The sequence below is a fragment of the Ascaphus truei genome, chromosome 2 (assembly GCF_040206685.1).
Source record: "Ascaphus truei isolate aAscTru1 chromosome 2, aAscTru1.hap1, whole genome shotgun sequence".
Classification (NCBI taxonomy): Eukaryota; Metazoa; Chordata; class Amphibia; order Anura; family Ascaphidae; genus Ascaphus; species Ascaphus truei.
In genome coordinates, this window is record NC_134484.1 from 409,876,510 (window position 1) to 409,891,645 (window position 15,136).

The 15,136-nt window shown below is 39.4% G+C and overlaps 1 protein-coding gene across 6 annotated transcripts in view; it reads left to right on the plus strand.

Moving 5' to 3' along the window:
• CROT (carnitine O-octanoyltransferase) overlaps positions 1-15,136 on the plus strand; it is a 71,690-nt gene that overhangs the window by 41,891 nt on the left and 14,663 nt on the right. For all 6 annotated transcript variants that reach the window (XR_012799285.1, XM_075587427.1, XM_075587431.1 and 3 more), the window contains exons 9-11: positions 579-680; positions 3,361-3,444; positions 3,535-3,642. Coding sequence is in view for 5 of the 6 variants with exons in the window: in XM_075587427.1 (XP_075443542.1) it covers positions 579-680; positions 3,361-3,444; positions 3,535-3,642 (294 nt within the window). In the remaining variant the exon portion in view is untranslated. The remainder of the gene's footprint in view (positions 1-578; positions 681-3,360; positions 3,445-3,534; positions 3,643-15,136) is intronic.

Consider the following 15,136-nt stretch of genomic DNA (forward strand, 5'->3'; position numbering starts at 1 on the left):
ATATATATATATATATATATATATATATATATGTGTTTATCCTCACGTTGTAGCCTGTGCTGGCAACCTTATTAAAGCAGCAATTCATTCCCCACCCCAATGTCTTACCCTCATTTATTAATTGGGTCAGTGAATTAATGTTCTTGCCATTTGAATGTACCAGAGATAATTGTACATAATGATCGAAGCTCATATTAACGAAGCTGTCTTTTTTGCCATGAGACACCTTTCCGGTGCATAGAAGACTCCTCAAATCCCTTTATTTTGAATTGACTGTCAGGTGTCCTCCAGCACTGGATGGTGTGTTATGGCAGAAGGCTTCTTGGAAATAAACATGGCCCTAAATATTTGTGAAGGGAACAGTTGTGCTGTGGGAGACTCCCCAGTTCAGGTGAGTTGCAAAAATTGTTAGGGAGAGATATTGCCATTAGGTTTGAAATATATTGTTGACCAGGGTATTATATTTATTGGTACTCCTAAATGTGCATAATTGAAAGATACTTAAAGCGCACCATGAACAGACATGATTTGTATTATCTGAACTTGTGGACCATTTGCTATTTTTCTCTTTGCTGTAGATCACATTTCTGGCTCTTACTGGAGATCCAACAATACGCTGGGGAGACAAATCTTACAACTGCATCATATGGAGCAATGGGGTATTTGGCTCCAATTGTGATGTAAGTGGGTAGGCCTCTTTATTAATTCTGTGATCATTATGTTATCTGTGGCAAATTAAACAACCTGTTTAATATACATAATTTTTGTATGAAATATATCTCCACATACTGCAGAGTTGTAACAAATATTTGTGAGCAAGTGAAGTACTGACTTTATAGTCTGTTGCATGGTGTTGTGACCAGCTAACAGTATATTTGCTTGTATTATATCTAGAAGTACAGCAAAAATATTTAATTTGGTTAATATTGTTTTAGGAAATCCACCTCCTGTAGGACTCGCAGTTCAACAGAATACAGGTTAAACCCATTTATAGAGTAATTGCTTAGGTTTTAAGAGCATTTGTGAGGGTTTAAAAAGAAAAGAAAAATATTTAGAATATAGAGTAGTGGAAAGGTAAAGTGATGTTAAGGTTTAGTGATCTCCTCGTGCTCGGGAAGGCAGAAACTCATTTCTGCTGCACTTCCAAATTATCTCACTGTTTGTTGACATCACCAAAGTTAATTTGGCCTTTTGTTCAGGTTTTTTGCAATTTGTATGAACGGTGGTTCTTGTCTGAGACTAATGTAAACTTTAGAGCAGTGTTTCCCAACTCCGGTCCTCAGGGAACCCCAACAGGTCAGGACTTAAGGATATCCCTGCTCCAGCACAGGTGGGTCAATCAGCGGCTCAGTCTTTTTGACTGAGCCACCTGTGCTGGAGCAGGGATATCCTTACGACCTGACCTGCTGGGGTTCCCTGAGGACCGGAGTTGGGAAACACTGCTTTAGACCAACCTTTGAAATCAAACTGAACTGTATTACAGGCTAACAAGATTGCTTGTCTGTTTCTAAACACTGTAGTTTATTAAGGTAACTTGCCTGGAATGTGCTTGATCTAGCTTATTGAGCGATTCTTGGGTGTCACTATATAGAGGAAGAGTTACTTGATGCACATAATACTATGGGGTTATAGAGTAATTTATCTTAAGGTGTCATTAATGGTGGCATAAATTAACCTGTAACAGATCTGCATCCAATATAAAACATTTGGTTACTACAAAGAATGAAAACACATATCTGATGTGTCACGGTGACTTTCAGGACTGCGTTATACAATCTCTGAGGAATAGGGTATGACTTCGCAGTCAAGGCTGCAGTTCAGACAATATCCTGCATGTGTGTTTTTTTAATAAATCAGGTCTATAGTAAGAAAAAATACTTTTAGCATTTTCTGTTTTAAAAACAACTTTGAAAGACCAGTCGTTCTCCTGCTATGCCCTATTTATCTTTCATACTCCATGCAGTTTACTGTCTCCCTCCCTGTACTCCATCCTTTTCTGTCTCGTCTCGCCCGCACCGAGTGTTTGTGAAGATGCTATTGAACCCACCAGCACAGGGTTTTGTGTTAATGCCCTGTGCCATTGAAAACGATGGTAACGTGTTAGTTATCTCCTTATTGCACTCCTTTTTCACGTGTTATTCTGTGTTAATGTGCCTTTTGCTACTGTTAGCTGGAGTGGAAGCCGCAGCCTGTCTGTTATCTTCATTCTCACTCAGAAGGTGCAGCGTGTCTGTCTGTCTCCCTAAACCCCAATGGTCACACATAGCAGGACTAGATTTCCTGGCATAATTATTCAAGCTATAATACACACAGAGCACGTCGCTTCACCAAACAAACAGCCACAAAATACAAATGTAAACTACCTGGTGCAAGGGAGAAATATACTACATAAACACACAAATAATCAGCAAGGATTATATAACGCCCCCTGTAATTGCACTCTTGGTAGATGACACTGTAAATGAAAGTGTCATCTAATAGGAGGCTACTAAATAGCCTATTCCCTTGATGGGGTCAGCCGCAAAGGTCACACTCAAAATAAAATAAAAAAGTTTTAATAAACAATATAAAAACTGACGAAACACCATAGAAATGCATGGACTAAAATCCCCAAATGTGTGGAGGTGCGGGAAAGGCAATGGACAGGCTATATCTAAAACCACAGAATACTAAAGCTGACAACACCTAAGCAGTCTCACACAAACTGTGTGTGAGGCTGTACGATGTGTTAAATACACAGCAGCAGAGGAGTAATGATTGCTGTAAATAAATCGACACACTGTATAACCTCCGTGAGGTATTATACAACCTGATACCGGGTGTCCTGCGTGTATAGTGTGAACAGCCGCAGCCCTGGAAGGTATCCGGAGCTGATCGCGCCTCCAACCACAAGCGTAATGACGTCATGCGTACCCCGACGTATGTTTCGCGCGTCACAGCGCGCTTTCTCAAGGGGGAGGAGTAGATAGTGTTGTATGGCATGACCTTATATACCCTCCTTGGAAGGGGCGGGGTGGACAAAAATGCCTAAATTCATCTTAGGAAGCATTGTAGGGATACAAATAGACCCTAAACTAAACATACATAAAGGAATCAGTGGGGGAAAGGGGGGGGGGGAACATGGGGGGATGGTAATAATAAAGGCACAACTAATTATTCAAGCACCTGTGGTGACCATTTATTTGGGGTTTTGCAAGTCTGTCAAAGACCCTGTAACTATGTTATTCCAAAATGATGGTTGTCTGCACATATAACCCTGCTGGGAATTCTGAACATGACCACCACAGAGAGGGTGTTGTGCATTTTTAACTATTTGTGCTGTCATCCTCATATCCAGTCTGTCAACCTCCTGTGTTACAGCATGCTCCATACGATGCCATGGTGTTGGTAACCATGTGTGATTACATTGATCAGAATGTCAAAGCATGTGAAGGGCGGTGGAAGGTATGTCCTTGTTGTATATGTATTTTTCAGAAAGTGTGTAAGCTTTGCTCTCTGCAAGTCATGGTATAAATCTATACCTTCTCTTGGCAGGGTTCACCTGAAATTCGGGACCTTCCTTGCCCTGAAGAACTTGTCTTCACTGTGGATCAGAAAGTCATAAATGACATCATTCTTGCCAAAGCTCAGTATCACAAACAGGTGTGAGGCTTTTTTTGTAATCGTTATTGTCAAATGTCCTTCTTTCATCAATGTGAAACAAAAGCGTGTCTAGGATTGGCGTTTCCAGGTTCTATTCGGTGAAAGTGAATGAAATAATGTCTATTATAAAGCTACTCTAAATAGTGTGCAGTGCCCAACATAAATGATAACACATTAAATAAATTTAAAACAGTGAATCGTGACTTGGTGGTAAAATTACTGTGATTAGATCAAAACAAGATTTAATGTGACATTGTAATAAGTGAACACGTACACAAAAACCCTCCATTCAATCCCAAAAAGGAACTGATTTCCAAGTTCCTTGGGTGTAAATGAGATTCTTCCAAAGGATCATGGCGGAAGCATCTAAAAACCCCCAGAAAAGACAGGCAATAGTGCAAAACCGTTTCTTTTATATTATACTAGCTGATCAGCCCGGCGTTGCCCGGGATTTAATTTTCCCGCTCCCCCTCTCTCCGCTACCCCCCTCTCTCCGCTACCCCCCTCTCTCCGCTACCCCCCTCTCTCTCTCCGCTACCCTTATATGTATTAGTGTGTGTGTGTGTGTGTGTGTGTGTGTGTGTGTGTGTATGTATTAGTGTGGATGTGTGTGGGGTGTGTGCATGTATTGGTGTGGGATGTGTTCTCTCCCTCCCTCCCTCTTTCACTCTTTCCTTCCTTCCTCCCATCAGCTTGCCACCTCTCACCCTGCAGCCCTCTTCTCTTACCTAAACACAGAGCACCCCCACCCACCTCACCTATTCTCACCCTACTGGACTGAGGAGGGGATATGCTAAGGATGGTGTGACTGTCACGCCCCCCGTAGACGTCAGCCCACCCCGCAGGCCAATGAGGTGAGGGTGCAGACAGACAAACATTTTTCACATCTATCTATCTATCTATCTATCTATCTATCTATCTATCTATCTATCTATCTATCTATCTATCTATCTATCTAGTCACATTAAAGGTTGCATTGAAATCTGCAGTATTTTGTCTTTCCTTTTCTCCTGAGATCCTCTTCATTCACCTGGATCCTCAAAGACCCATCATCATTTACGTGTGAAAATGCCTGTTTATTTTTTTTTAATAAAATGTGAGTAGCCATTGTATAAGATTTCTTCAGATCCTGCTGCCAGCATATTGCCTGTTTTTTCTTCTTTTTATATGCTGCCGCTCCCTGATCCTTTGGAAGAATCTTCTTTCAGCAATGTCATAATATAAAGTGCTATAAACATAGATGAACAACATTAGAATAGAGCCACATTCTTCTAATTTAAAAATAAAAGAATATATCATGTTTAAAGGCAGACAACTTGATTTTTCTGAAACAAGCAAACTGAATCCCACACTCATACATTGTTTAAACACCGCATAATATTAGGAACGTTGTTGTGCAAAAATACAGGAAGCATGAAGAGTGAGGGGAAAATAGTTTACATGAATAAACTGATATATATTTGTTAGGTCCAGTCTACCTGACCAGACCTTAGAGCAGGCAACTTCTTCTACTCGACCCGGGGAGATTCATCACGCAGCTGCTATATGCTTCTGGTCTCAGATATGATAGTCGAGCTCGGAGAAGCAAAGACTCAATGCACACAATGCACAATGATTTCTTTCCTCTGTTTAATATGTCATCAAGGCTGTTCTTTTATACCCAAGACAAGGACAATACATCGTGTGTCAATTTCATACATCTGTTACAAATTCAGTTCCCATGTATAGATCATACATCTAAAATGACATATATCATCTGGCCTAAATTAGTAGAAATAGGGATAAAAGGTCAATAACTACTAATGGGGTCAGAAACAAGACTAGTGATCTTGTTTCTTATGTAATAGATATCCTGGGACATCTGGTCCACAGCTAGAATACTTTTACCATTTGGTCTCTGAGAGAACAAAGCTTGACACATATTTATTTTAACCTGTTCAGTCCCTGAAAAGAACAGAGCTGGCAGATACAGTTTTTAACCTTACATGCCCTCCTTTTGTTCTGGAAGAACAATCCAATCGACCAGTCCCATTTATTCTTCTACACACCACTCAGGAGAGGAAAAACTCCAAGGGAGAAACCTCTAAGAGACCATGGGGATGCAGAAACCTATCTCTTTTAGGTACCTCGTTTGATAATCAGAGATGAACATATGGGTGGTTGACGAGTACCAAGACTATTGGTATTTCTCGCTCTCATTGTGGGAAACATATACATAACTGTAGAGCTAGAAGCAGAAGCAGCTTTCTTTTGGCAAAAATAGAGCTGATTACACTTTTAGCCATCTGAATTAACATATACACACAAAGTAATAAACTTGCGATTGCCATGATTCCATAAAGAATTTTCATTCCCAACGCACCTAGCCAATTTCCAAGACCAAATGTCCAATCGAACCCTTTTGGTTCCTCTCGCATTCTAGATTGAATTTCTGGTAGAGTGTCCATGTCATGATGTATACTTTTTGATTGGTCATCAATATAAACACAACATTCTTTACCTACTAACTTACAAACCCCTCCTTGTGCTGCCAACAGATAATCTAGTGCCATACAATTTTGCAATACTGTTGCTCTAATTTGTTGCTATTTGCTACTGAGTCTTAAAATAGCGTCTTTAGTATCGTTAAAAACGGCATCTATATTGACTACTAAAAAATCCCCTTTTGCATATAAATCATACATTCCTAAAAAGGTATTAGACCTCCCGCAACTCTCTTAACTGAGCTACTTTTAATAATTAATGCCTTTCAATTTCGTATCCTTTGCTTAGGTAGGGGGAACATTATTTAAATTCTATTTCTGAGCATAAGTGGGGGTTGGTGTGGGTTAATATTTCCTAGGAGCGACTGCCCAACACATACATCTTACATACTACATTTACTCAGAATATCGGAACAGACAAAATGGATACCATGGTCAAAATGGCTGACTTGTGATCCTTTCCTTGTGGTTGACACACACCCTTCCCACCTTCCTCATATCCAATCTTCTCAGCCCCCTCGTATCCTTTAGAGACAGTCTTTTTAAAGAACGGTTAACCATATCATAGTCCTGCTGGACCAAAAAAATAGTCCCATAGTGCATAACTTGATTCCTATCTGGCCATTGTATCGGCCCAGTTGATTTCTTTTTTGGTCTCTTCTTCTGGGGGACTGCTGACATTTTCATCACCAAAAAGAGACATAGCATCGGTGGGGGGGTTGCAACACACTTCTGGACCAAAGTATTGCTGTTCATAACACAGAGAGTAATGAGTAGGACAAACATACATACAAAAACATCCACTAGCTTCGCTCCCAGCGAAATAATCTAACCACCAAGTCCCAACAAATCCCAACCCTCATCTCTACCTTTAAACACTAAAATCACTTTCCCAAATAACATAACCTGGTCTAGTTGCAGGATAATACTTTATCTATCCTTCTATCACAGAGTCAATAACTTCCCTAGGGCAAAGTCATATTTCTACTCCCTTCGTAACCAGTTTCTTTTATATATATATAGTTCTACAAATATCTTATAGCATCTTGTCTTTTTCCAAGGGGTTAAATATAACTCTCGTGTTCCTGGGGTGCAACTTATTGGGTATGGATAGTACATTGGGTTACATTGCACATAAGATGTGGGCTTTGTTTACCAGGATTCCATTATATAACAAGAAGGTGTGCATATATGCTATACACAGGACAATAAAACAAAAGACATATTATTAAACAAAATATTCCTGTTACTACCCTATCATCTTAATGTGAACACCACTTATATAAACCTAACAGCATAAACATTGTAATTAAAATAATAAAACCTGTAAAAAAGGTTATTAAAAAGTTCAAAGTTCATATATTGAGGTCCGGATTTCTGGTACGAACTTTTCTCCTTCTTTGGTTAGTGCCGGGTTTTATTGTGACCCAAAACACCAACTGAAAATAACTGTGTCTTTAGGCCTTCCCTTCTGTATTGAGGTTTAATTTTGAAGCGACTGTGGGTGCACTTGTGTAACATGGATCCAGGAAAATACTCTGACGGGGTAGCATCTGGAATGGGCCTCTCCACTTTAGATGAAAAGCGCTTTTGCGTCACCTTTATCTTCATCTAATTAGAAGGACTGCACCTGAACATGAGACACTCAAACAATTGCATTAGTTTCACACAATAGACGCTGATTAAAATCGTTTGTTTAGAGCATAATCATACAACATTAAATCTAAAATGTACCTGGGGGTACCATTGGTCTTCCCATGAGAAAAATTCTTTCTGATTGTCACGGTAGGCCAGGCCAAATACACCTTTATATTTAAGGGATCGGTCACAAAGCAAAACAGGCAGAAAAATACATTGCGGTTTATTCGGATAGGACCTTGGAAACACACAGAAACACAAGAAACAGAGAATATACTTTGGGGGACCTTATACTTATTAGGGAAATAACTTGGGGGGATTTGGGCTCAAAATCAAGGAGTTTGGGGGACACAGGGAAGCCCTAGTGTAATTCACCCTGCGCACTGTCAAATCATGCCTGCTTGCTGGGGAAAATTAAGTGACTACCAGCACTTTGGACCCCTCACTCCTGCAACCATAATAATTATATTTCCACCCAAATATCCCCCTAAAACTGACACACAAAATTTCACAGTTCAAGGGCTAATGGAACATGACATAGGAAATAACAGGGTCAGTTCACTTTCAAGCACTCCATATCTGAGCTGGGGCATTGGAATGCTTATTCACATGCTAATTCACCAACCTGGGTTTAAATCACAGGACAAGCACAATGCATTGTAGGTTTAAAACACATACAACCTACATGTAGACACAAGAGCTTGCACTCCACCATTTGCACCTATCATGTGGGGTTCTAAAACCTTCTCTTCTCTAAGACACCAGCTAAGAATACCTTGCTGACAGGCCAAAATATCCCCTCCGTTTTCTATCATGTGCCAGGAGACTGCTCTGCAGCTATTTCTCATAAGGGGCCACCCATACAAGGCAATCCACTTATAAACTCGCACAGACAGCTGCAGTCCCATGAGGCAAAGGGAATACACAGAGAATGCATTAACTAGCCCACTGGTCTTACACAGTTAATCCCACATACACAGTTCCTAGCTTATACCCCTATGGGGGACAGTATCAAAGGGAAAAATTATAGGCAACACAGTAAGGTACAATATTAGACCCAAGAGCTGACAATCTCAGCCCTTGCCATTCGGTTTCAGGGGCAGCCAGCAATAATAACAGCAATAACACCCTCCTTTTGTTCACTTTTATTACATGTGAACAATATTACACAAAGGATAACAGCATTTAAAACATAACCTTAGTGGAATTGCTTGACGTATAGCAAAACTAACCTGAAACCTTTGGGTATAAAATTTACATTAAAAATCTCAAAAAAAAAAAACCCCTACTGAATATAAATATAATCTGCTATAGTCTTCTGACAGAAACTTTTAGAACACCAAATAACATCTGGTTTGCTGAAAGAACAACCTGTAGCATAAAAACCTCATAGACACAGATTTAAAGGTGGGACACATTTGAGAGAAAAAGATGGTTAAAAAATGATAAAATATTAAATATTTGATCAACTTTGCAGAAAAATAATTCCACATAGAACCCTCTAGTATACTGGCAGACCTCGCTAGGGTCAGTTTTCCTTGTCCATTGCTTTACTGCTATTTCAGGGTCTGCACACTTATACGTACATCAGCACTAGAGTATTTTGTGCTGATTACATTGGACTAGTGGTTACTTTATCCACTTCACTGTTCGCACTGCAAGACACTAGTTTAGTGATTCTATGCAGTTAATCAGTGATCCAGAACATTACATTGTGCTCATACTATAGGTTCTGAGCATTTAATATCTGTTTTAATTCCCATCATTTTACACGGATATTAAAGATTTAAGTTTTAACCACTTCATTACCCACCCACCAGGTGTTTAGAGTGCTCATTCTAGGTTACTGTCCTTTGTTCATTTGAACTCTATATTAATCAATTTACAACTGTTTCCATTTCAAGCCATATACCAAGCTCAAAATAACTTCTGGGCTTCCTGCCAAAACCTTGTAACAAAAAAAGGTTAATTACTGGTTACTGCAATACAATTTAGGACAGCTTGAAATATGCAGCTCGTCACAGAGCCCGATAATGTTACTGGTATTCAAAAATTAAAACTGGATCTTTGTTAAACAGAATATTATAGGCTTAATATATACTTTAGACAGTTTTAGTTACTGGTTATACACAAAAACAGCACAGAGTGCAGACACAAAACAAACAGAATTTTACGCTTCTTTCACACATTCAACCAGTTTTTACAAAAATAACAGACACATATTTTCTCACCTATTCTAATAAATAGGAAAACAAAACAATTTGATCCTGCAGACTAAATTTATAAAGATATCCTTTTTTTTCATATCATAATTAACTTTTAAAACTAATTTTAAAATGCTGAGCTTCTAGTTAGCTTTGTGTCTAGAATATATTTCGCCTGTTATTTCTATATAATATATTCACCTGATTTTATCTGTGGAGATTTAGAGAAAAAGAATTGTAATTCTGTTTAAGGAAATAAATCGCCTGGCCAGTACGATAAACATCCTTATTATTCCAGTGACAGAACTGTATACAAAAATAATTAATCCTTTCTTTATTCTTTTTTCCTCCACAGATACCCAAAACTTTCCCCTTTCCAGTATTAATTAGTTTATATTATAATGGGGGTGTACTCCTTTTAAAAATTAAATTTCAACATGAGCAATTAATTATATTCTTATTTTAGAAGCACTTGCCCTGAATAGTAATTTTGTATACATACAATAAACCGTTTTTCTTATTATTCAATGCAAATAACACTTTCATATGGATAGAATTCACTCAGATTCTTACAAGCACACACACAGGGATTACACACAATCAACCTTTTTATCATATTCATGCCTGAAAATGTAATAAAAACATTCTAATGGAAAAAGAAACCTATACCTGTTATACTCTTGTTTTCCACTTTTCAATTCAGACGGGAAAATATTATTAATTCAACTTAAAATACACTCATACTTGGTTAATGTGGCACAAATAATTTGGGTTTGCATGTCTTAAAATTAAATTGGAAAAATTATATGTTTCTGTCTTTCTCTCTCCTAAGAGCTCTGCTGACTTGCTAACAACATTTCAACAAAAAGAAAACCATCTCTGTAACTTGTCCTATAAAACAAAATTCTTATTATTTCAACTTTCTAATTCTTGTCTCTCTCTTTTTTTCTTCTCTGTCTTCAACATTCCTGTTCCTTTCCTGTGTAACAAATCACTGGGGGGAAAAAAGGTGGGGGCTAGAGCGGTTTATACATGCAGGCAACTTGAGAGGGAGACAGACAAAAAAAAATCTTTTATCTTCCCAGCTTTGTTGCTGTGCTTGAGAGTTAATTGAGGCACCTATGCCACACTGCATTCATCCATAAGGGTTATTTTAACTCATCCTACAGTACATTTCTTCATACAGTATACCTATAATCCCATAAACAATTTATAAAGGAATTTTATCTTAACAAGCATACAATAAGGTTAGTCTTATCATTCTTAATATCTTAACCTAAACAATTATTAGCTTATCCTAAATTACCATCATATCTGAGACACCATATCAGTACAGCCCGTTTCAATTAAACAAATGGGACTCCAACCCTTTGTTATATAAATCGGAGACTCAAACTCTCGATTCTCAATTAAACAATTGGGACTCCAACCCTTTGTTATATAAATCGGAGACTCAAACTCTCGATTCTTCTGCCCTATAAAATTTAGGTTCTTTAGATTCGCAGAGAAACGGTGAGAAACAATAAAAAATGTTTTTCTCACCTTTTTTCTGTGCAAATCCCACTTCTGACACCATTTGTTAGGTCCAGTCTACCTGACCAGACCTTAGAGCAGGCAACTTCTTCTACTCGACCCGGGGAGATTCATCACGCAGCTGCTATATGCTTCTGGTCTCAGATATGATAGTCGAGCTCGGAGAAGCAAAGACTCAATGCACACAATGCACAATGATTTCTTTCCTCTGTTTAATATGTCATCAAGGCTGTTCTTTTATACCCAAGACAAGGACAATACATCGTGTGTCAATTTCATACATCTGTTACAAATTCAGTTCCCATGTATAGATCATACATCTAAAATGACATATATCATCTGGCCTAAATTAGTAGAAATAGGGATAAAAGGTCAATAACTACTAATGGGGTCAGAAACAAGACTAGTGATCTTGTTTCTTATGTAATAGATATCCTGGGACATCTGGTCCACAGCTAGAATACTTTTACCATTTGGTCTCTGAGAGAACAAAGCTTGACACATATTTATTTTAACCTGTTCAGTCCCTGAAAAGAACAGAGCTGGCAGATACAGTTTTTAACCTTACAATATTATATATTTTTTTTACTCTTGAGGTGTTTACAAATTTGCCGTATTTGGCTTTCCGCTTCCACCAGCTTCTAATTTTTTATATATATATATATATATATATATATATATATATGGTACTGATACCTCTACATACATATATATATATATGTGTATGTGTATGTGTATGTATATGTATGTGTGTATGTATATATGTGTATATATATATGTATATATGTGTATACACATATATACATATATACATATATATATATATATATATATGTGTATATATATATGTAGAGGTATCAGTACCGTGTTAGCCGAGCTTCAATAATCAAAAAATAAATAGATGATACCGTTCTGTGGCTAACGAAATGCTTTTATTTGTGCGAGCTTTCGAGATACACTGCTCTCTTCTTCCGGCGATGTTACAATGAATGAAGCAAGGATTACTTAAAAACAGTGTCTCTTGGAATGTTATCTGTGCTGGTCCTTCCCCCGGTGTGGATGAGATTTATGGCTGGAGGTGTCAAAGGGTAACTGAAAGCAAGTGAAGAAAGAGTGTGTATGTGTATCAGTGTGAATAAAAATGAATGGAGAGCCCACAGTATAAACAGTGCTCTACACAAGGTGTGTGTGGAGTGAGAGAGGATATAAATGGTGTGGGTGGGTGTGGAAATGTGAGAGTTTGTAGCACAACTAAAAGTGTGTGGATACTATGTGGTCCCTATTGGTGTATAGGGATGGAAAAATAAGGAGTATTAGTATGTGTGAGAGACAGCTGTGTGTGCATACATATAGCACAGCATGTACATACATGGCCTTTAGCGCTCGTGGGAAGAGTGTTCGCTAGTGTCAGTAATGACTCATAAAATTTCGATCTCTGTTTAGGCCACTGCTAAGTGTCCCGAACAGTTGCATAAATTTGTATTCATGCAACCGTCTCTCTTTCGGGGTTTTAAGATTACCTTTGAGTATGGCAACCCTCAGATCGTTCATCTTATGGCCAGAGTCAGAGAAATGTTCGCCAACAGGACTGTCTCTTGTTCCGCGTGTGATGCTGTGGCGATGCAGGTTCATTCTCTTGTTTAGCCCCTGTCCTGTCTCGCCTATGTAGTAGCAGCCCCCTGGGCATTTCATGTACATGATGAGGTACACGACATTGCTGGAGGAACAGGTGAACCCTCCTCTGATTTTGTATTCCCGATTCTTGTGTGGTATTTGTATTGTGTCCGCTGTGTGGAGCATTGCGCAGGTTTTGCATCTTGGGTCCTGGCATGGTTTTGTCCCGCATTCAGTTGTAATGCTGAATACTTTACTCCTCACCATAATATTCTTGAGATTATGGGGTTGTCTGTATGATAATAAGGGTGCTTCAGGGAAGACCTGTTGCAGTCTTGTATCTTCCTGGAGGATGGGTTGTAGTTTCCTGGCGATCTTGCGTAGGGCTCCTAGGTGTGGGTTATATGTGACCACCAAAGGTACCCTGTCGCTTGTCTCCTTCTGTTTGTATTCAAGGAGATCACTTCTTGGTATTCTGGTGGCTTTGTGAATTTGCTGGTCTACAATTCTGTGGTTATATCCACGGTTTATAAAGTCTGATCTCAAGGCTTTAATCCGCTGGTCTCTGTCTGCTGTGTCGGAGAATATCCGGTTGTATCGTATGGCTTGACTGTAGATGGTTGCATGTTTGGTGTGTGTCGGGTGGAAGCTGTTGTCCCTCAAATAGCTGTCTCTCTCTGTAGGTTTGTGGTATACAGAAGTCTGTAGTTGGTTGTTCTTTATAGTAATGGTGGTGTCTAGAAAATGTACTTCATCCTGGGAATGGGTGAGTTTGAGGTTGATGGTCAGGTGGAAAGTATTGAAGTTGTCATAGAACTGTAGGAGGTCCTGTTCGCCAGAGGTCCAAATCAGGAGGATGTCATCGATGTAGCGAAGGTATGTAAGGGGTTTCAAGTGACAGGTGGACAGAAAGTCACTTTCCAGTTTTGCGCAGAACAGATTGGCATACTGTGGCGCCATCCGAGTACCCATAGCGGTCCCGGTTGTCTGGAGGTATGTGTCATTTCCAAATGTGAAGTAGTAATGGGTCAGAATAAATTCAATGCATTTAGTCACGGTCTCTGTGAGTGGCTCCTGCGATCCCAGATAGTATCTGCAGGCTGAAATCCCATCCTCGTGGTGGATGTTTGTATAAAGTGACTCTACATCCATAGTTGCTAGTAGTGTTCCTGTAGGGAGGGGGCCAATGGCATTCAGTTTGTTTAGCAGGTCGGTGGTATCCTGGATATAGCTGGGTGTGTTCCGGGCAAGTGGTTTTAGAATGCCCTCCACCCAGCCAGAAATATTCTCGGTAAGTGTGCCAGATCCATAGATAATAGGGCGCCCAGGGTTACCCTCTTTGTGAATTTTAGGGAGCATGTAGAATGTGCCAGGTTTTGGGTTAGCTGGTATCAGGTCCAGAATTTGTTCTCTTGTGTGGATCGGGAGTGTTTTAATGATCCTGTTGAGTTCTCGCATGTATTTTTTAGTTGGATCCTCCTGCAGTTGGGTGTAGTACTTTGAATCAGAGAGTTGCCTGTGTGCTTCCCGCAGGTAGTCTGTGGTGTTCATTATGACCACTGCTCCTCCCTTGTCCGCAGGTTTGATTGTTATGTTGTGGTTGGCCTTTAGCGATTCTATGGCTCTCCTCTCCATCAGTGTCAGATTATATGTTTGTTTCCTTACTTTGTCCAGGATGGTGGTTTTGGCGCTGTGTCTGAAGCTTTCAATGTACCGGTCCAATGTGGGGTTGCGCCCAGTTTGTGGGAGCCAGTTGGATTTTTGCTTCTCCCTGCTCATGTGCAACGGCTCTCCTTCTGCAGTGTTGGCATAATCTTGGTTGTGTCTGTCATGGAAGAACTCCTTAAGACGTAGCCTTCTGAAGAATTCTTCCAGGTCACTGCACAGCTCAATCTTGTCCATAGGCTTGGTAGGGCAGAATGTGAGACCCTTTGATAATACTGAGGACTCTGCTTGATTAGGTGTGTAATCTGAGAGGTTAACAGTGCAGTCCTGCTCTTGGTGACTGTCAATGTTTGTAAT